Consider the following 23,547-nt stretch of genomic DNA (forward strand, 5'->3'; position numbering starts at 1 on the left):
CTATTTTAGTATAGGAAATGGAGGAACCAGTTTGAGCACAGAAAACTCCCACACATGGGAGATGTGCCCACCCCAGTCCAATGCCGACACTTTCACCTCAATGGAGATGATGATGAGATAACCTGTGTTTTTTTAAAAGTTGTCTTTTTTGTGGCGGAATATTGCCCACTGCATCCGGGATAACTACTGTGCTTTGTCAAACAGTATCACGGTATCTTTTATATTCACCTGAGAGGAAAAATAATCAGAGATAGTTTCACAAAATCAGAGAATCCCTACAGTGCAGGAGGAGGCCACTCAGCCCATCAGGTCTGCACCGATCACAATCCCACCCAGACCCTATCCTCATAACCCCATGCATTTACTCCAGCTAATCCGTCTGACACTATGGGGCAATTTACCATTACCCATCCACCTAACCCACACATCTTTGGACTGTGGGAGGAAACCAGAGCAGCTGAAAGCCCACACAGACACAGAATGTGCAAACTCCACACAGACAGTGGCCCAGGGCCAGAATTGAACCCGGGTCCCTGTCGCTGTGAGACAACAGTGCTAACCACATCTGGTCTGAGCCAGACACGAGAGTGTTATCATTGAGTTGAGGCTGATGCTCTGAAGTGGAATAATGAAAGACAAAGTAGAGAAAATTCAGACTTAGTATTCAGGAACAAATCCAAAATTGAAACACTGTGCTAGCAGCCACAACATTTTAATTTACTCAAATCCTTCTCAACTTTATTTAGGGCACCCATTCGATTGAAGAATGAGAAAGGTTAACCAAAGAACTGGCCGTGATCATTTAAATTCTTTTCAGTTGTACAATTTAGGGCGGCATGCTAGCACATTGGTCAGCACTGCTGCTTCACAGATCCAAGGACCTGGGTTCAAATCCCAGCTCGGTTGACTATCTGTCTGGAGTTTACACATTCTCCCCATGTCTGTGTGGGTTTCCTCCCACAGTCCAAAGATGTGCGGGCTAGGTTGATTGGCCATTCTAAATTGCCCCTTAGTGTCCTGGGATGCTTTGGTTAGAGGATTAGTGGTGGATATGGGAAAAGGGCCTGGGTGGGATGGTGATTGGTGCAGATTAGATGGGCTGAATGGCCTCTTTCTGCACTGTAGGATGATTCTATGAATTCAAGTTTGGAAAATTAAACTAAAGCTTCTCTTTATTTGCATGAGCTTTTTAATTCAAAGTTAATTCCTGTGCTCCAAATGAAAAATCGATTGCATTATGGAAAGCATTAAAAATAGTGCAAAAAAAAGTAGGTCGTACCTTTACTGATTCAATGGCAATTATGACAGCAATTGTATAATTTTATGCCTTTCGTGAAGGATGGTTACCAAAAACATAAAAGATTATGCACAGAAATAGCGAAACCCAACCTTCACAATAGATTCCTGATTTCCTAAACCTATTTCACTTACTCCAGCCACACTGATACAACATTCAGTTCTCTCTAGAATGATCACATATTCGGGTGGCACAGTGGTTAGCACTGCTGCCTCACAATGCTAGGGACCCGGGTTCAATTCCCGGCTTGGGTCACTGCCTGCGTGGAGCCTGCACGTTTTCCCCGTGTCTGCGTGGGTTTCCTCTGGATGCTCTCGTTTCTTCCCATAGTCCAAAAGATGTGCATTAGCCATGGTAAATTCTCCCTCAGTGTACCCGATCAGGAGTGTGGCAACTAGGGGATTTTTCACACTAACTACATTGCAGTGTTAATGCAAGGCTACACACTAATAAATAAACTAAACATCTAATAATGATTTCCTTTCCTTCACTGGAAAATGAATCAGGATTTTTAAAATGTCACACTCACAGCAAACTGATGTAAAGCCCTCATTCGCGGCCGTGCGTTCAATGGTGGGACGTCTCACACCAACAACTGGTTCATTGGGACTAGCGACCCGCATTGGAGTTAGCTAGGTCCCTAATCCAAATGGAACCAGTTGTTGGTGTGAGACATCACAAGAGATTAAACTCCAGACTTGGTAGGAAGGAGGAGGAACTGGGAATCTAGTGAGGCCCGAATTGGGGATCACACATATCCACAGGCCAAACCCATAACTGCCCAAAACCTAGATGCCCTGAGCTGACTGACCCATTCGACCATCTTAATGGGCATTAAATCCTGGTTCAATCAGCAAGTTCCAAACAGTGAATCCAAGTCTTTACTGCGTATGGGTATTTATAATATGTACTCATCCTGTGCTTGGAAGAAATAATTGAGAATGGCCACCCTGGTTGGCTGCTAAAGTAGGACAAATTTCCGCTGCACGACAAATTTGAAGTTAACACTTTCCCTCAGTTCATTATTGACTTAACATGGAATCGATTTTGTCTATGGTGGCGCAGTGGTTAGCATTGCTGCCTCACAGCGCCAGGGAGCCAGGTTCGGTTCCAGCCTTGGGTCACTGTGTGTCTGCAAGTTCTCTCCATGTCTGCGTGGGTTTCCTCTGGTTTCCTCCCACAGTCCAAAGATGTGTTGGTTAAGTGGATTGACCGTGCTAAATTGACCCTAGTGTCAGGGGGATTAACAGGGTAAATGTGTGGGGTTAAGGGAATAAGGCCTGGGTTGGATTGTGGTCAGAAGACTCGATGGGCCGAATGGCCTTCCTCTGTACTATAGGGATTCTATGATTCACACAGACATCACACGTTCCACAATTTACTGTTCAGCACAGCAGGCACGATGATCGCCCAATGCCCTGTTTACATGACAGAATCTAATTCAGTTTTGCACCAATGTTGAGCTATTTTGAAATAAGAATCCACGGTGTGAATGAGGCAGATGTGTTTGTTCCGCTCTCACTGAATACCTACCTTATATGAAGCTAGTTTTAGCTCAGCTGTGAAGCAAATCAGTGTGATGTAAACAGTTTGCAAATCCCCTCTGGTTTTCTGCTTCGTTGTACAACATAGCGCACGCAATTGATGTGTTCACCACTGCCCTTGTGCATGTATTGCTTTAGGGAGAAGATGTCCTGTAAACACTGATGAAGATCAAATCCAGCTCTGATCAATAGATGTGAACTGACAGCATCTAGCACTCAGAAGTCTATTACAGAACAGACAAAAGCTTGTTTATACTAATACCCCACAGATAGGGACAAAGAGTGGCTGAATCAAGAAGCACTCAGTTGAAGTTTGCTTGTCATCATTCCTGACACAACACCACAGAATTGGCTGAAAGGAGACTCAGCTTGGGGTCCAAATGTTGGCGATGCCAAAGGTAGATTTATCGTTATGAATCCACAGTCCCCCTCTCCACTGCTCTGCCCAAGACCGCAAGGAACTACAAAGGGTTGTGAACAAAGCCCAGTCCATCACGCAAACCAGCCTCACATCCACTGACTCCATCTGCACTTCCCACTGCCTCGGAAAAGCAGCCAGCATAATCAAGGACCCCACACACCTTCTCCCTTCCACCTTCTTCCATCAGGAAAAAGATACAAAAGTCTCAAAAACACATACCAGCCGACTCAAGAACTGCTTCTTCCCTGCTGCCATCAGACTTTTGAATGGACCTACCCTATGTTAAGCTGATATTTCTCTATACCCTAGCTATGACTGCAACACAATATTCTGCACCGTCTTCTTTCCTTCCCCCTATGAATGGTATGCTTTGTTCGTATAGCACACAAGAAACAATACTTTTCACTGTACACCGATTCATGTGACAATAATACATCAAATCAAAAGGAGATAGCAAAAACAAAATTGAAAGATACCCAAAAAAACTCAGATATCTTGAACATAGCTGGACATCTAACGCAAAGCAGAACATCCCAGAAGTATACAACAGCAGCTGAAAATGGAATCACAAAACCTTATAGAACACTGGGAGGCCATTTGGCTCATTGTGTCTGTGCTGGCTCCCAAGAAAGTTATTCAAACATTCTCACTCCTTCTCATTTCTCCCTGCATTTCATTGAATCCCTACAGTGAAGAAAGAGGCCATTCAGCCCATCAAGTCTGCACCAGCCACAATCCCATCCAGGCCCTATCTGCATAACCCCTCATATTTACCCTGCCAATCCTCCTGACACTAAGGGGCAATTTAGCATGGCCACTCACCCTAACCTGCAGATCTTTGGACTGTGGGAGGAAACCCCCTTAGTCTCCACAATGTCCCAACGCCACCACCACCACCCTTCCCCCCCCCCAATTAATTCCAACCATGATTCTTTTTATGGATCACAGAGGATTTGCTGGTTAGGTGCATTGACCGTGCTAAATTCTCCCTCAGTGTGCCTGAACAGGCACCTGACTGTTGCGACTAGATTTTCATTGCAGTGTTAATGAAAGCCTACTTGTGACACTAATCCAGGTCCCCAGAACATTAGCTGAGTTTCTGGATTAATAGTCTTGCAATAATACAGTGCCACAGTGTTTAGCACTGTGCCTTGGTTCGACTCCCGGCTCGAGTCACTGTCTGTGTGGAGTTTGCATGTTCTCCCCGTGTCTGCACGGGTTTCCTCCAGGTGCTCCAATTTCTTACCACAGTCTGAAAGACATGCTGGTTAGGTGCATTGGCAATGCTAAATTTTCCCTCAGTGTACCTGAACAAGTGCTGGAGTGTGACAACAAGGGAATTTTCACAATAACTTCATTGCAGTGTTAATGTAAGCCTACTTGTGACTAATAAATAAACTTTCCTTTAAGGCTGTGCTCCTTAAGACTGTTTTAATTTGATTATCTATTTATTAGACTGTAGATAATGGATCATATGCCTGAAGCCACTTTGAAATGAACCCAAAATTGGAATGCAAATATCAGTGGCACTTCAATGCTAAATCAGGATGCTGGCTTAGACCAAAATCCATGTGGTTGCTTCCTTCCTCTTAAATGTTTGCATTCAGCTGTGTGTGTTGGAGCCGGAGCGATGTTCCATGATTTTGCCTAGTGCCAGCATTGAACAGGCATCGTAGACAATCACTCCCTTTAGACAATCTCAATGTGTTTGAACCTTCCTGAGCTGACTTCAATTTCATACCTCAACCAACACGTGTGAATATGTCACAGCATGAGCCAGCCTGAGGACAATCTATTGATGCAAATATATTCTTATAGTATGTTAGAATGCTATGTAGATATTAAAATGATCTTGGATAACTTGTTAGAACAATTTTATTTTATAAATTATTTAATATTTGGACACACTGAAGCAACACGAACAAGCTCTAAATGGATACAAAATTGGATTCTGTCCGTGGAGAGTTTTTCAAACTGGAGGCCTGTGACCAGCAGTGTGCCTCAGGGACCAGTGCTGGGCCCACTGTTATTTGTCATTTATATTAATGATTTGGATGAGAATATGGGGACATGGTTAGTAAGTTTGCAGATGACACCAAGATTGGTGGCATAGTGGGCAGTGAAGGAAGTTATTTCCAATTGCAAAGGGATTTTGATTAATTGGGCCAGTGGGCTGACGAATGGCAGACGGAGTTTAATTTACACAAATGCGAGATGATGCATTTTGGTAGACTGAACCAGGGCAGGACTTACTCAGTTAATGGTAGGGCGTTGGGGAGAGTTACAGAACAAAGAGATCTAGGGGTACATGTTCATAGCTCCTTGAAAGTGTGGAGTCACAGGTGGACAGAGTGGTGAAGAAGGCATTTGGTACGCTTTGTTTCATCAGTCAGAACATTGAATACAGGAGTTGGGACGTTTTGTTGAAGTTGTGCAAGACATTGGGAAGGCCACACTTGGAATACTGTGTGCAATTCTGGTCACCCTATTACAAAAAGGATATTATTAAACTAGAAAAAAGAGTGCAGAAAAGATTTACTAGGATGCTACTGGAACTTGATGGATTGAGCTATAAGGAGAGACTGAATAGACTGGGACTTTTTTCTCTGGAGTGTAGGAGGCTGAGGGGTGACCTTATAGAGATCTATAAAATAACGAGGGGCATAGACAAGGTAGATAGTCAATATCTTTTCCCAAAGGTAGGGAGGTCTAAAACCAGAGGGCATAAGTTTAAGGTGAGAGCGGAGAGATATAAAAGTGTCCAGCGGGGCAATTTTTTCACAGAGGGTGTTGAGTGTCTGGAACGAACTGCCAGAGGTAGTAGTAGAGGCGGGTAATATTTTATCTTTTTAAAAGCGTTTAGACAGTTACATGGGTACGATGGGTACAGAGGGATATGGGACAAATGCAAGCAATTGGGACCAGCTTAGGGGTTTTAAGAAAAGGGCTACATGGACAAGTTGGGCTGAAGGGCCTGTTTCCATGCTGTAAACCTCTATGACTCTATGAGATGTACTTTCGTGTTGCACATTCACAGTGCTGTCACCAGTCGTTTTAAGATAATCAAACCAAGTGAAAGAATTTACTCACGACCAGTATTCTTACCCCTTAACCCAATTTCCACTAAACTGCTGGCCACCCAACCTCCCTTCCGAGTCCCCACACCAGCTGACATTGTTAAAGGTCGTCTTCTAAGGTGCTGCCCCTCCTGTCAAATTTGCCATCACCACTAGCCCTCTTCAAAGATCTGACCCTTGACCCTCACCGTGCTTGCAATCTGCCACTCCATCTCTAACCTCCCTTTCCTCTAGTGTCCTTTAACATGTCATCACTTTCCAATTCCATGCCCACCTTTCCTTGAACCCAATTCCCTCAAGTTTTCTGCCCCTGCCACAGTCCTGAAATGGCTCATAAAAAAGTCACAAGTAATATCCTAGGTCACTGACAAAGGTAAACAATCCCTCACCCTTTCTGCTGTCTACAGCCTTTTACATTGCTGACCACACCATACCCTTCTGCCTCTCCAGTCATCCAGCCGTGTAGGACTGAACGCACCTTGTTTTACAGGGTAGCATGGTGGCTCAGCAGTTAGGGCCAGGGACCAGGGTTCAATTCCCAGCTTGGATGACTGTGTGGCGTCTGCACGTTCTCCCCGTGTCTGCGTGGGTTTCCACCGGGTGCTCTGATTTCCTCCCACAGTCCGAAAGATGTGCTGGGTAGGTGCATTAGCCGTGCTAACTTCTCCGTCAGTGTACCTGAACAGGCGTCGGAGTATGTGGTGACTAGTGGATTTTTATGGTAACTTCACTGCAGTGTTAATGTAACATACTTGTGACATTAATAACTTTAAACTTAAACTTGATTTGTTATGATCCCTGGTCTGACCCAGAGATGTGATTGGGGACCAATGATGTTTGTTTAAAATAGATAGAGGTTGGTATTCAAGACACCTGCTTTTGGAATAAAGCCACAAGATTTGAGTTTTGAACAAACAAAAGTATACTTTGCTATAAAATAAATTACAATACGCTCAGGTAAAGTATGACATATGTGTGAAATAAAAGACCAACTCTGATTGAATACATCACACAAGAGTGAATGACAGATACAACCTAGACAGAGTCCATGGATCTCTCAAGAACCCAGCCAGAAGCTCGTTACATTATGCCAAACTGTTTTACTGAAGCTGTCTTTCTCGTGAGAGTTTCCAATCTCCACATTTGGAGAATGTGTCTTGGAATTCTATCCAAATGTCAGTCACACTTGGATATTTTCAACAAGAATCAACCTGCAGGATTTCAATCCCACTTCTTGGATCTCCATGTACAAACACACTTTCAGATCTATGGTCGTGACAAGCAGAACACCACTGCTCCAAACAGACGCCTTTGCCAGCAGCCCATAGTATAGCGTCAATCTGTTAAATTCAGTTTTAATTTGAACTCTATTTCCTTGCTCTTGTCTTCTAACTTGCTTCACAGAACTTATTCCTGTCTTTGTGATACTTCTGGCTGGCAGACTACCTCAAGAGGAGTTGTTCACTGATAGGTATTTTGCTAGGTCCTCAATGATCTGGGGACTTATCAAAACATCCTAGAGGATTGCACTCTCGTTATAGGCAGAAACCAGTGTAACAGGCAAAAGAACATTCTGCATCTCAATTGTAACAGTCTCCACTGACATGCTGAGTCAGCGCCAAGTCATAAATTGTGGCCAGAGTAATCACTTTGTAATGCCTTCCTAATCCCATGTGATACCTGATGTCCCTAAATATCTACCTTTGACCTTATTTCTCCTCCACAGACCGTGCAATGACATCATCCCAAATCACATTAATTTGTACATGTACACTGTCAAACCCCAGTCTATATCTCAAACACCTCTTTTGACAATCCCACTTTTGCTAAATGACTGCTGTTCAACATCCCATCGTGGGTAAGCAAACATTTCCTTCAATATTGGAATGGTGTTGTCTTTGGCCCCTGATATGAACTCCTCTCCCTGGCTACTGCCTGACGTTGAACAAAGAACCAAGAAAATTACAGCACAGGAACAGGCCCTTCAGCCCTCCAAGCCTGCACTGCTACCTGCCTGAACTAAAACACCCTATCCAAAGAACAAAGAAAATTACAGCACAGGAACAAACCAGACGTGTTGGCAACTTTGGTGCCATATTTGACTCCGATTTGAGCTTCAGACCACATGTCTGCACCGTGACCAAGACTGCCCATTCCCGTCTCCAATATCACTCAATTCCACTCCTCCTCAGCTCATCTGATACTGAAATCTTCATTCAATCCATGGTTAGCTCCAGACATGACTATTCCAATACACTCTGGGCTGGTCTCCCACTCTACCCGTAAATTTGACATTATCCAAAGCTCTGTTGTCTTGTGTCTTTACTCTCATTTAACCTCAACTCCACGTGAAGTAACACTGTGAATTTGAAGTTCCCATCCTTGTATTCGTATCCTATACAGCCTTGCCCTTTCCGTATCTCTGTAATCTCCTCCAGCACGATCCTGCTTTGGAATTCCTTCCCCATTTCTTGTTCCTCCTTTAAAACCACACCTTTGGACAAATATTTGACTATCTCCTCTAATGTCACCTCGCCAGGGCCAGTGTCAAATTCCAATGCTCCTGTGAAGCACTTCGGGACATTTTATTACGTTAAAGGCACTTGTTAATACAAGTTGTTGATGTGATAAGGCTAACGTCTAACGCCATGAAAGTGAAAGGACTGCATGAAAAAGTCAGCTGTCCAAAATATATACTTGCTCACGCAAACTTCACTTGTAAGCAGTCTTACTGAAAGGGAGCAACTTAACCTCAAGTCTTCAAGTTAAGGGATGGCCAATTGTGGCACCTGAGAAACTGGGCAGCTTTTTGAACCAAAATAAGGCCCGTTTTTCAGTTTTCATACACCTGAGGTGAGGGATGTCACTGCTGCTAAATGAACATTGTTTCCTCTGAAGGATTTGATTATGGCCTGTACCATACCCAATTTATTAGAACAATGCCAGGGGTGGGTCACTTTGGTTTAGTAGAGACTTGGGAAGTTGTGAATTCCTTTCAGATAAGGCGGCTAGAGATATTCAATAGAGGCGTCCAAAATGATTAACAGTTTCAAAAGAAGTTGATGAAAATTTCCATCAAAATGTTCAGGAAGCAGAGGACAAGGATTTAAGATAATTGGTTAATCAGCCTCTCAGTGCCAGAGACCTTGGTTCAATTTTCAGCTTGGGTCACTGTCTGTGAGGAGTTTGTACATTCTCCCTGTGTCTGCATGAGTTTCCTCCAGGTGTTCCAGTTTCCTCCCACAATCCAAAAGATGTGCTGGTTAGGTGCATTGGCAATGCTAATTTCTTCCTGAGTGTACCTGAACAGGCACCAGAGTGTGGTGACCAGTGGATTTTCACAATAACTTCACTGCAGTATTAATGCAAGCCTACTTCTGACTAATTAACTTTAAAAGCACCGACGTGGGTTTCCCCTGGATTCCGACCACAGTCCAAAGATGTGACATTAGGTGGATTGATTGTGCTAAATTGCCCCTTAGTATCAGGGGGGTCCAGCTAGGGTAAATACATGGGGTTGTGGGGATAAGGCCTGGGTGGGATTGTGGTAGGTGCAGACTTGATGGGCCAAATGGCCACCTTCTGCACTGTAGGATTCTGATACTTACTGAAAGGAGGGGGAAAGCAAATTGGATAAAGACTCGAGAAGGAAACACTTCCCATCCTTTGGGCGGGGGGGGGGGGGTGAAAGAGGAATAACCTTCAGAAACACAATAGGTCAAATGGCCTCTTTTCGCAGTTTATTTCTGTAAAAATGTTACAAATAAACTTGTTTTAAGACAATTTGAATATTTGTGTTCACTGAATGTATAAATACAGCTGACTCCTGTTAATTCAAATATTTTAGAAAACTTTGAAATAAGGAAAATAAACAAAGCTAGAGTTTAGTTCTGAAACAATTGAACCATCCCATAACTCTAAATATTTAGGCTCTTTGGGATACCATGATGCAAGTTGTGTTATGATATACACAAGACTACCATACTGTCATATCCAAACTTGTAGCTTTTTATAATTCCTGTTCATAGTGGACTATATCTAATGTGTTCCCAACAAAAACCGAGGGGGCCTGTTTACTTGGAATTCTATCCTTATCTAAGATAGGTTCTGTAGTTATATAATTGTAAAAGTAGTATCTTATTTGATGCCCCAGTTAACATTGTTATTTAGCTCACATTCAATGTTTCCCAGCCCACTTATCTACATGCATCCTCCAGTTACACATCTGAGCCCAAGTGCTCAGCAGCCAAAGATTTGCACTAATCTGGAACCTGTAGTATAAAACATTCTCTAGAATCACACAGGAGTGTAGATTGAGGTGTAAGGGTTTAAGGAGCATCTTAAAGATCCTATGGGGATAGGGCCTGGGTGGGATTGTAGTCAGTGTGGATGGGCCAAATAGCCCCTTCTGCACTGTAGGGATTCTATGATTCTTTGGAATGCTCTAACCCAGAAAGCCATTGACACAAGGTTAATGAATACAGTCAAGATGGAGACTGATAGGAAAGTGGAGATAATGCAGGTCAAAGATCTACATGATGGAGCTTGAGGGGCCAAATGGCCCACAACAGCTCCTCTTTCCAATACTTTTTTTTAAAGCAAGTAAAGCTAGTGAAATATTTAAAAATGCATTACACAGGTTCACTTTGGACTCCTCACTAAAATGAACGATAGACTGCCCATACACAGCTGCCAGACTGAATATTCTTACAATTATGTACGGTGTCTTTCAGAACTGAACTTCTAACTGGCGAAAAGCAGAGACAAAAATGATCTCGGTGTTTTAAATACTGGGGGTTGGGGGCAGGTAGTCATGTCAATTAACTTCAAGCAACTCCAAATCAGATAGAGGGTTACGGGACACAATTAACTTTCTAGCATTTGTTTGTGTTTCAGATTTCCAGCATCACTGGGAAGTTTTTATTAGCAGGAAATATATTAAATAACTTGGGGTGGGTAAAAAGCCTATAAGAATATATAGCATCAACCACAATTAAGTGAAGTTTAATAAAGAAATGAATTCCCAGAGGAACAAGTCATCAAAACAATGGCTAGGCAACAACTATGTACCATAAAGTTAGCAAGACATTTGATGAGAATTTGCTTTATCCATCAGTAGAATTCAGTCTGTATAGAGTGCAGGCCTAAAAGGCAGGAAGTTCACTACACATTTAGCTATATTTTTCAGGCATGTGTTATATTTCCTGTGGACAAGGTCACTCTGGAAATTTTGAAGATTATGCTACCCATCCAACTGTTGGCTGAGATGATGTAATCGTTTTCCAGTGGAAAAAAGTCTCAGCATATTTCTCATGGTATGTAACTGGGCCTTTTCCAACCTGAGAAAGGCCATGACAGGAATGGAACTAAAATCAAGGTACAGCATGAAGGACAAACAAAAGTGATGGGACTATTTGCAAGTCAAATCAGCAGAACTTTGGATGAGCTGAAGTTTGGGTTAGCACTGCTGCCTCTCAGCGCCAAGAACCAGGGTTTGATTCGCGGCTTGCGTCACTGTCCGTGTGGAGTTTGCACATTCTCCCCATCTTCATAGATTTCCTCCGTGCTCCGGTTTCCTCCCACAGTCCAAAAGACATGCTGGTTAGGTGTCATTGGCCATGCTAAATTCTGCCTTAGTGTACTCGAACATGCACCAGAGTGTGACGACTAAGGGATTCTCAAAGTAACTTCACTGCAGTGTTAAGCCTACTTGTCACACTAACAAAGAAACTTTAAACTAGTTTCTGAAATGCAGTAGATGGAATAGCTGTGCTTGGATTAAAGCATGGACAAGCCCATCATAGAATCTCTACAGTGCAGGAGGCCATTCAGCCTGCACCAACATTAACAGATGGACTGGGGCAGCTGCAGAAGCAGATATTACAGAAGTAGGTTGTTCCTCCCCAAATGTGACACCCAGCTGCAAAGTAATTAATTGAAGTCAGAGTCCATGGTGAGGAAAGGGGATGGAATCAATTGTTGGGGTGTGGAGTAAACACCATAGCTTCATACATGTAGAATCTGACATGTTTCTGGGTGATACGAGGAAAGCAGCATACATATAATTTTAGTGGATCTTAATAGCCCCATAGGATCTCCAGAGGTAACCAGGACACAAAGAAACCTCTGTGGGGATTATTCGACAAGTGGATAGGCAAATACTGCAAGTCGCATATAATTGTTACATATGATGAATTTTGGGTTGATGGCTAAGATGAGATACCAAGCTTTGGGGAATATAGGGATGTTAGTTTTAAACAGGAATACATTATAAATTTTGTTAAGCTCCAACTGCCGGCCTTTTTCAGGCTGCTAATATAATGCATAAACCGTTGAACTATATTAAGCACTGCAGATTGTAAACACACTCTTGGGTTTGGTTTAAAGCCTAGACAAGACTGATGCGATAAAACCACCTGGTTCACTGCCTGCAAGGGTACTGGGCAGCTAATTTAATTTCTACCCATTTGTATAAGTTTAAGTATATTTATTAATGTATCAAGTAGGCTTACATTAACAATGCAATGAAAATCCCCTAGCTGCCACACTCTGATGCCTCTTTGGGTACATTAAAGCAGAATTTAGTGTGGTCAATACACTTAACCAGCACATCTTTCGACTGTGGGAGGAAACTGAAGCACCCGGAGGAAACCCACGCAGATAGAGATAACGTGCACAATCGACATAGACAGTGCCCTAAACCAGGAATCAAACCTGGGTCCCTGGCCCTGTGAGGCAACAGTGCTAACCACTATGCCATATGCTACCCGATGACTGCTGCAAAATTAATTTGCCCTCTACCCTGATGTGCATTCTCTCTGAAGTAATATCAACTAAAGATTCATTTTAAGGCTGTGGGTCATCAATCCTCAACAGCTCGAACTCTAGCATGGACACTGCACACACGTAGACACAAAGCATGACAGCATTTCATTTTTTATAGAATTTATTTGAGAACGCAGACAAATAATTAGAGGTGGTGATCCATGGATAACTTAATCTGTCAGCAAACAAAAAGGAAAAAGAAATGTTAGAAGTCTGCATCTTTACATCAGTGATATGCAAGTTAAAGACTGCGTCCTTAAAAACAATCTGAATCATTTTCAACATTTTAAATGCAGATTTTAAAAAAGTTATAAGGTAACAGCTACACTTCCATCAGAGAAATTATTCTTCAGCATAACAGTTTTCTATTTAAATTATTACTCACATTTCAAGGAACCTTCAAAGTCATTCCCATGTTACTGTGGCAAACAAAATAAATCAAAATTAGCCCATCTGCATTAGCTCTATTAGTTTATATTTTAAAAAGTAATTTCGTAGCAAAACACGAGAGCATCTATTCATAATCAAAGACTTTTTTCACATTGCTGCAGGGAGGTGATGTGCTGGGCTAAACATGATTGTGCTATTTAAAGAGAGGGATTGAGAGGAAATCAGAGGAGGTAGTGCCTAGAAAGGTTGTATACCTCCCAGCTACTAATCAAAACACCATTTGGACGCCACTGAGTGCTTCCAACTATCAAAAATCTTTTTGTTTAAGAACTGAATTCACCTCCAACAATATTCCAAATCTTCCATTTCCAGACATTCTAGCTTTCATTTCACTCATTGTGGACAGCAACCGTTACAAAAATGCCAGCTTACCATGCGATCCTTTCCCAAGCAAGATGGGCAAGTGTACTTCACCAATTAACCAGTACAAAAAAAATTAATTAACCTCAAGGAAAGGAGAAAGGCAGCAGCGGAGTCACAGACATTAATCTAATTTACAAACCTTATTATGAGTTCCCACATATTGTCATACATTCCAAAAAACGTGAAGTAGTTCGATGTAAAATTAGTCATTGAAATAACATACTGGACAGATTTGGGCAGTGAAAATTTTATAGCACCAAGCATCTTTACCTTAAATCAATTTTCAGACTGAAACATGTTGATTGTGCAAGCGTAAGCAGCAAAATGTGGTGACAATAAGACAACCTCAATGATCAAGACAATACTACATTTCAAGAGAAGAATAAAAGCTGTTGCATCCCATAGCAGATTGATTCGCTATACTTCAGTTAAATCAAGTTTAGAAATAAGACCGAAATATTACAGACTAAATACTAGCTAATGAAAAGATATTATAATACTCAGGTAACAAGGAAGCGAAGGAATTAAAGCCTTGAATTTGATTTCAACCAAGCATCAATTCAACACGCACTGCAGATAAACCACGGCGTTTATACAAATCCCAAAATGTTCCTTCTGCACTTACTAATTTACTATAAAGGGAAGTCATGAGCCAAATTTCACCACACAGCCCAATATTTAATCATTCGTCAGAACATATCCCCTTTTCCACTTGCACTGACATTTTTTGTTTGGCTCACGTCTAACCCCTGTTGCCCCTTGTGATGCCTTGCCCTTATATTGTGGCTTGTCGTCTTCTTGTCCATAGAGCATATCCATTTTTATTCATGTTAGTGCGGAGTGGAGGACAGGAGTCTTTTTGTTTAGTGGGGGGGGGGTCTTTTGTTCATGGGGGATGAGGCCAAAGTTAACACAATAAAGAGGGCACATATATATGCTGAGGTGACTGATGGGTTAGCACAGATCAGCTTGATACATGAACATCAAGCCAATTTTTCTAACTCCCTTTCATCCCACCCATTCACCCCTTTCACACTGGATTATAAGTCAATGCTTTATTTTTGTCTGATGTTTAGTTTTACAGTTGAAAGGTGCCATTATGTATATCTTGCTGAAATATTGTGGGCAGTTAAAGGCCTAAGGTTCAGTAACTGGCTCGGAAAGGTTCAACCCCTTTAAGCTGGCAAAGTTTAAGTGAACTACTAGAATGACCAGCAGATGGTGCATACACCCATTTCAAGAATTCATTTAAAGAATGAATCAACAGCATGTAAACCAACTGACAATGTACTTAGCATAACATGTCTGTAGCAGTCTATCTGTGATAGAATAGCTACCAATTTTATATCCACCTTCAACTGTAAGACCACACCAGCAGTTTCTCTGTTTAGATAATACTCAAATTATATTTGAGGTTTGCTTTATCTGAAGTAACATGACTACAGGTGCAATTACAGCTCTTCAAATCAGTGAAACATTAACTTTCCTTCAGTCAGAGGGGAGGGGGTTTAGATAATGAAATATCAATTTACCTTCATTCAGAGGGGGGTGGGGAAGAATTAGACAATGAGGATAATTGTGTGTATTCAATATTCCAAATAGCAGGATGTCTACTGTTTCTTGCAACACAGTTGGTATTAAACCAAAACACAAGCTGCTTTAGACATTACTGACAATTGTCAATCTGTAATTTCCCTACACGCAGTCGAACAGATTTATTTCAGACTTCCAGAACCCAGTCTTTCACCTCGCGTCTCGCCCGCAGACATGATAAAATTGATGCAACGACAGAAAAATTGGAAACACCCTGATTTGATTGCAAAGCCGCACTAGATTTACATGAAACATTGCAAGCATGCAGAACACCAAGCAGGTGAACAGTAAGCAATACAATGCAAATTTAAATGGCATGCATTCTACATCTGCACATTCATGCTTGGAATCCAGTACCTGCCATTGATGCTTCATTTCTGAAGGACAAAATCCACAAGAACAACAAAAAAGGCAAAACAAAGTTATTGACTGATTGAGGTAAAGGAATGAATCAGACAATGAACTCTGAAAACTTAGCTATTTGGTAACTGGAGGATTATACACCAAACTCTCAAATACCCACTAACTACTTTGCACCACAATGTCACAAGCATTTAAAACATGTAGCTTGCTGGTGAATTCTTGTTTAGTTGAACAAAAACAAGAACATAGTCAAAGCTAGGGGTGCTCAGTCTCTTCAGAACCCAGCCAGAGACAATAGGTGGCTGAGGTGGGGAGCATTTAATGTGAGCCCATACAGGAAAAAAACAAGGCTGGGGTAGGAGAGGAATTTAAAGCAGAATCCTCTGAACATGAAAGTTTAAACTTTATTTATTAGTCACAATTAGCTTTTCATTCACATTGCAATGAAGTTACTGTAAAAAACCCTCGTTGCCACACTCGGGCACCCATTTAGGTACACTGAGGGAGAATTTAGCATGCCCAATCCATCTAACCCACACATCTTTGGGCTGTGGGAGGAAACCAAAGCATCTGGAGGAAACCCATGGAGACACGGGGAGAATGTGCAAACTCCACACAGTCAGTGACCCAAGCCAGGAATCGAACCTGGGTCATGGCGCTGTGAGCCAGCAGTGCTAACCACTGTGCCACCGTCATGAGGTCCGTCCGCTCACAAAGACAGGAAACTTCAATTCTTTTTACTGCTGCACTCAAAAAGGACTAGAGAGCAGTCTTTACCAGTGCTCCTAGTCCAAAATTCAATGGCAACGTTAATTTGGTGGATGGAAGCAACTTGAGCTTGGCAGACTGGATAATAGGGGCTTGCAGGCAAATCTTCAAATGCCCCTGTGCTAAGTCACATTAGTAAGTGGCGCCTCTAGTGCAAAATTACTACATTGTGGGGTTTTGAGAAATGCGCTATTTTAAAACCATGCTATGTTAAGGGGTGAGCATGAGTGGGAGAAATGACATTTCTACCAAATGCCATGCCACAACAGTCAACTATAAACACACGTATTTATAATTGAGATTCAGTTGCACTGTCAGGAAAGCCAAGCTTATTAGTAAACTGTTGACTAAAGCACCTACACACGAAAACAATATCAATTACCTTCTACGGTCCGGAAGGAAAAAAAAGATAGCAGACACGAACAAAAAAAGGACAAAAACTGAAACATGAAGCTCTCAAATGGAAAGCAGAAAGTATAACGTAATTGTGAAACAGAACTCAAAGCACAAACTCATTTTCTTGGGCGACAGTTTTCATACCTTCTTGCCAGCACCAACACTTGCTTTAGCTGTGCCCCGGACTTTCTTCATTCTGTTCTTGCGTTCCTTTCGCTGTTTCCTGGAAACCTTCTTTCTCTCCAACAGTCCATGCTTAAAAACACAATGGGCACAAACCTGTTAATATGGAGCCAAGCATCCGCAAACACCACCGAAGCATGGCTATTTGCCTTCTTACCCGTGCCAGTCTGTGCTTGGGTTCATTCTTCTTTGCGTAATCCAAGGAATCGTAGACCATGGCAAATCCTGTTGTTTTGCCACCACCAAATTGTGTCCTGAAGCCAAAAACAAACACGACATCTGGCGTTGTTTTGTACATTTTTGCCAACTTTTCCCTAATTTCTACCTTGGGAACTGTGGATTTGCCAGGATGGAGGACATCAACAACCTGGATTAAAAAGTGAAGATTTGAATGAGCACGATATTGAAATTCATTCCATAAACTTCAAGAAAATAAAGTGAGTCTGACAGAAAGGTCTAGGGAAACAAGATTCTGCACCAAAAAAACACTGCCAATGTCAGAAAGTGCATTCTCTAAACCCATCCCACCACCCCTCCCCAATTCCCAGTGAGCTCCCATGTTTGATGTACCACCAGGAATTACTCAGCATGAGAATGTATAAGGCAACATTAAACTAAACTATTGTTACGTCTTACCAAAACGTACACACATCAGGTGTATGGCATCATTTTCCAGGCTTCAGGGACAAAGTTGCTAAAATCAGAGAAAACTCCAAAAGGGATATAAGATGATACAATCAGGCAGTGATTTGTGTCACTGTCAAAAGCTCTAGCATTAATTTTTGGCATGGAGATGCCAATATTGGGCTGGGGTGGGCACAATAAGAAGCCTCACAACAGCAGTTTACCTGTCCAATAGGTTTATTTGGTATCACGAGTTTTTGAAACACTGCTCCTTCATCAGGTCAGTTAATTTTTGGACAATGTTTACTGTTCATAGGTTCCCCAATCAGCATATATTGTCACCTACCCCATCCATTCTCCCGCGTACCTTGAAAACGTCAAACAAATCGGCCATTAACCATCTAAACTCGAGGCAATACAACCCTTGTTTGTGTAATCCCTCATAACAAAATCCTCAGAGTCCAGGCATTAATCTGATAAATCCAAGCTACATTCCCTGCAAGGCCAATACATCCTTCTTTAAGGTGTGTTTTCCAAACTGCTCACAGTATTCCAAGTGTGATCTAATTAGGCCACGTAGATCTGAAGCATGACTTCTACACCCTCGTATTCCAGTTCTCCAGATATCATGGTCAGTATTCCCTTCACCTTTTCTACTATTTTCCCTACCCTTTCGTGACTTTTGAACAATGTGTACCTGGATCTCCAATCTCGTTGGACCTCCACTGTTTCCAGTGCATCATTATTCATACCTTTTAGGTCGAGTAAATGAGCGCACATTCCTCTACATCGAAATCCATTTGCCAAACCTTTGCTCGTTCACTTAACCTATCAGGAACTCTAATGTTGAGCTCCCATCTACACTGTCATGTTAAATCTGCACAGAGGGCTGGATGCTGCAGCAGTCTGCCAACACTGGTGAAAAACAGTAAACAGATATATTGCTTAAGGAGTTTTGAAGTTGCTCACTAAGGGGACTGAATTCTTGAAGACTCAGTGCCAACTAGCAAAGCTGAACTATTTACCAATGGTTACAATTATCCTCAGATTCCCATAAATACAATTTTACAAACTTTGCATGGACATTTTCTTTTTAAAATGGAGAAACTTAAGTGAAAGATCATGACCATGTTTCACAGAGGAGGAAGCAGGAAACATTGCTGAAACAACAGTATATTTTTGTTTGTCAAATATTGGAGAGTGAAGGGAAAGAAGAGAGTTCGACATGAGACCTTGATGAAGAAAAAGTCAAAAAGGGACAGTTGAGAAGTCTCAGTTTCAATAAGTGCACAGCAAAGCAGAGGAAAATGCAAGGCCACAAACTTGCCATTCTGGAGAAACAGAAGGTGCCAAGACAAGAAACTTGCCCTTACTCTGATGCAAATGTGAGGGCAAAAAACTGATATCAGGTGAGCTTCCTTATATCCTTACAGAAATAAAACATGCAAAAGAGAGAATAGCAACACATCTCTACTTACCATTTGCTTGCGTTGGAGCAAGCGGTTGGTCATGAACTTCCTTGTTCTGATGGTCACAGTGTCGTTCTAAAAAGTAGAAACAGCAAACATTTAAAGACATAATGCAGTACCGAGGGAATGCCACACTATTGGAGGCACTGTTAAACCACAGCCCTGCCTGCCCCTTGATTTGATTTGGTTAATAATTGTCACGTGTATTCACATGCAGAGAAGGAAAGAAGACAGTACAGAATGTAGTGCTACAGTCATAGCTAGGGCGTAGAGAAAGATCAACTTAATGTGAGATAAGTCCATTCAAAAGTCTGATGGCAGCAGGGAAGAAGCTGTTTGAGTCAGTTGGTATGTGTCCTCCAACTTTTGCAGCTTTCTCCCAATGGTAAAAGGTGGAAGAGAGAATGGTGGGACTGCGTGGGGGTCTTGATTATGCTGGCTGCTTTGCTGAGGCAGCAGGAAGTGTAGACAGAGTCAATGGATGGGAAACAGGTTTGAACAATGGACTGGACCACGTTCACGACCCTTTGCAGTTTCTTGTGGTCTTGAACAAAGCAGGAGCCATAACCAAGCTACAATACAACCGGAAAGAATGCTTTCCATAGTGTATCCGTAAAAATTGGTGAGGGTTGTAGATGACATGCCAAATTTCCTAAGTCTCTTCAAAGTAGAGGCATTGGTGGACTTTCTTAACTATAGCACCCACATGGAGGGATCAGGACAGCTCGCAGGTGATCTGGACACCCAAAAACTTGAAGCTCTCGATCACTTCTACTTCGCCCCGTTGATGTAGACAGGGGCATGTCCTCCATTACGCTTCCTGAAGTCAATGACTATCTCCTCCAGGTGGATGTTAAAGATCCTATGGTATTACTTCAAGGAACAGGAGTTCTCCTTGTCACCTGACCGTTAAGTATCCCTTAACTACAATCAGTGAGAGAGAGATTGTCTGGCTTTGTATTTCACTGTTATTCATGGGACCATATTGTGCGCCAAATGACTGCTACAATTCCTGCATTAAAACACTGACCAACCTTTAATTTGTTGTAAAATACTTTGGAATATCTAAAGACCATATGGGGCACAATCTAAGTGTAAACCTTCCTGCTACTTAAGATTGTACAACAAAAACTGGGACAATTAAAGCAATTCAATATTAGGTTGTCTTGGACCATTGGTTATCAAGTAAAGACAAGCGGGAACATTTTCCAACTGAAAAGATACATTAACATGCTTTACAACTTCTGGCCTGAACAATCCCCCTCTTCGCCTCCCACAACTAAATCCCTTTTCTAGTCCTCTAGGCCACACTGAACCAGAATACAAAATGCATGTTTTGACACAAACTTTGAATCAAACACCCTTTCCTAATCATCACCAAGACCATTTCTGCCAGTTTGTCCACCTCCATCCCTACCTCACCCTTGCTGATTAAATGCTACGATCAGCTCGAAGCTCCACATCTTCAATGCCCTCCTCCTAGATTCCAGCCCACAGAGTCCTCAAATTCATCTGCTCTTCCACCATCCACACTCTGCTTCTCCCTTTATGTTAGCAACCTCCTCTACGCCATGTCTCAGTCATAGAATCCCTACAGTGCAGAAAGAGGCCATTCTGTCCATTCAGCCTGCAACTCAGGCCCTGTCCCTGTAACCCCATGTTCCAGAGGAAACCTACACCAACACAGAGAGAATGTGCAATCTCCACACAGTGGCCTGAGGCCGGAATTGAACCTGGGTCCCTGACACAGAGTCTGAAAGCATGGCAGAGCTGTCAATCACACTGGCCCCATTCTCTGCAAATCATCGTCTAAATCAATGTTCGACAAGCCCCTCCCACCATTCAAAAGTCTGTGCATCCTTACAACCAGGCAACAGTCATTCCCCGCTCCCTCCCAATATTACCACTCCCCATACATTCATTAAAGATGGCACTGTTGCATTATCCATAAAAATTGCATAGGTTTTGTTTTCCTGTCAGGAAACAAACTCAAAATGAGCACCCCTTTCTAGATTAGGACTTACTTCGCAGTAGCCAACAGCCCCTGAAGTCAATATTGCTACACCCTCAAGTTACTTTACATTAACATAAAAATTGGGAGCATTCAATGGACATGAATCTCAGTCTGAATGAGGGAGGCTTGTATCAGAGTTTAGGAAGGACAGACAAAATGGTAAAGGCAGTGGAGCTGCATTGAACATAGAGCATCAGAGAAACAGGCCCTTTGGCCCACAATGTTGTGCCGAAAATGACAGCAAATTAAACTAATCCCACCTGCCCGCCCTTAGTCCATATCCCTCTATTCCTTGTATACTCAGGTGTTTATCTAACACCCCCATCATATCCGCCTGCAACAGCATCACCCCTGACAGCAGGTTCCAGGCAAAAAAAAGTCCCTCATATCTCCATTGAACTTTCCTTCTCTCACCTTCAGTGCACTGCTGGTTAAAAGAGGAAATTAACACCGTACTGAGGAACAATGTGGAACATATATGGGTAGAGCTAAAGGCAAAAAAAATTAGCAGAGGTTGTAAGTAGAGGGAGGGCTGCATGTTTACTAGCTCACATATTAACAGCTCTATTGACAAATTATACCAAGTTCTTACTCAGGAAGCTAAGCAAATTTGGCCTGTCCGCTGCACCTTTCACCAACTTTTACAGATCAGCCATAGAAAGCATTCTTCCTGGATGTATCACAGCTTGGTATGGCTCCTGCTCTGTCCAAGGCAACAAGAAACTACAAAGGGTCAGTCCATCACACAATCCTCCCATCCACTGACTGACTACGCTTCCCTCTGCCTCGGAAAAGCAGTCAGCATAAACAAGGTCCATGTGCATTTCGGACATATTCCCTTCCACCTTGTTCCGTTGGGAAAAAGACACCAAAGTCTGAAGTCATGTACCAACTGACCCAAGGACAGCTTCTTCCCTGCTGCCATTACGCTTCTGAATGGACCTACCCAGTATTAAGCAGATCTTTCTCTACACCCAAGCTACGACTGTAGAACTACATGCTGCACCCTCTCCTTTCCTTCTCTGTGAACTGTATGTTTTCTCCATATTACATGTAAGAACCAATGTTTTTCACTGTATGCTAACACATGTGGCAATAACAAATCGAATTAACATGGGCAGAACTGAGAAATACGTTAGTGGGGGATGTATACAGAGGGGGATGTGCGTGTTTACCAGCTCATATTAACAGCTCCATCAACAAGTTGTCATAGAATCCCTACAGTGCAGAAAGTGGTTATTTGGGTCTGACAACCTTACCAGGCCCTCTTTCTGTAACCCCACATGTCTACCATGACTAATTCCACCCCCCTCCCCAACCTGGGCCACTAAAGAGCAACTTAACATAGTCAATCCGCCTCACCTACACATTTTTGAAGTTCTACCGAGCTCTGCTGGCTTGGAGCTGAAATATAAACTATCCCAGTGCCTAGGGTGTCTCCCTCGCCGCTTCATATTTAAAAAGCTGAGCCCTGGATTGGGTTCAGTACTAGCCCAAGGCCCAGCAGTGAAATGGGGGGGGGGGGGGGGGAACCAGGCCCAGAGCGCAAGCGGCGCCTTTCCGACTCCATCCCTCACACCGGTAAATTAGACCGACCGGTTAAAAACACGCCGCAGCGCCCAGGAGACGCTGGGCCGACTATCCAAACAGGAGCCGGGGGCGGATAGCCGGGGATGGCGGTGATTCAGGACGGATTAGCTTGGCTCTCCACTCACCATCGCGGCGGCCGCTTCACTGCTGAGCTCGGAAAAGGAACTAGGACCCCACGCCTGTCAATCATATGCCCTCGGGAGGGCCAGCGCAGCTGCCTGATTGGAAACATCAATTTGCTTCAAAAAGGGCTCCCATAGAGTTAAAAATAACCACACGTGCATTTCTGGAAGTACGTGTCTATTTTTCCCCTTTGTTGCCCACTGTGTATTTTCAGTGCAGAACCACACAGTACAAGAGGAGGTCCCTTCTGCCCATTGCACCTATACTAGCCCACTCTGTCATTCCCCTATCCTCTCCCCAGAGCTCTGATTTTTTTTTGTTATCCCTTTCAAGTATACATTTAATTTTCTTATTCAGAGTTGTTTGAAGTATTCAGAGTGGTGCTACAACAGGCTTAATCTATACATAGTTTGCACATGATTTTAAATCATTGCTATGGTTCTCAAT

The 23,547-nt window shown here is 42.6% G+C and overlaps 1 protein-coding gene across 3 annotated transcripts in view; it reads right to left on the bottom strand.

Annotated features, from left to right (window-relative positions):
- The window catches only part of rps24 (ribosomal protein S24), a 49,886-nt gene extending 26,739 nt beyond the window's left edge, over positions 1 to 23,147 (bottom strand). The window contains exons 1-7 of one of the 3 annotated variants that reach the window (XM_080215869.1): positions 23,103 to 23,147; positions 19,383 to 19,448; positions 17,438 to 17,647; positions 17,242 to 17,352; positions 15,928 to 15,947; positions 13,550 to 13,583; positions 13,268 to 13,339 (exon numbers count right to left, since the gene is read on the bottom strand). In XM_080215869.1, the coding sequence (XP_080071995.1) occupies positions 15,942 to 15,947; positions 17,242 to 17,352; positions 17,438 to 17,647; positions 19,383 to 19,448; positions 23,103 to 23,105 (396 nt within the window). In that variant the 5' untranslated portion in view covers positions 23,106 to 23,147 and the 3' untranslated portion in view covers positions 13,268 to 13,339; positions 13,550 to 13,583; positions 15,928 to 15,941. Of the gene's footprint in view, positions 1 to 13,267; positions 13,340 to 13,549; positions 13,584 to 15,927; positions 15,948 to 17,241; positions 17,353 to 17,437; positions 17,648 to 19,382; positions 19,449 to 23,102 lie in introns of those variants that run through there. The other 2 variants (XM_080215871.1, XM_080215870.1) reach the window with 2 other exon arrangements.
- Positions 23,148 to 23,547: the final 400 nt, after the last annotated feature.

Source organism: Carcharhinus amblyrhynchos, chromosome 31, assembly GCF_965287045.1.
Source record: "Carcharhinus amblyrhynchos chromosome 31, sCarAmb.v2.hapA, whole genome shotgun sequence".
In the NCBI taxonomy this organism is placed as follows: Eukaryota; Metazoa; Chordata; class Chondrichthyes; order Carcharhiniformes; family Carcharhinidae; genus Carcharhinus; species Carcharhinus amblyrhynchos.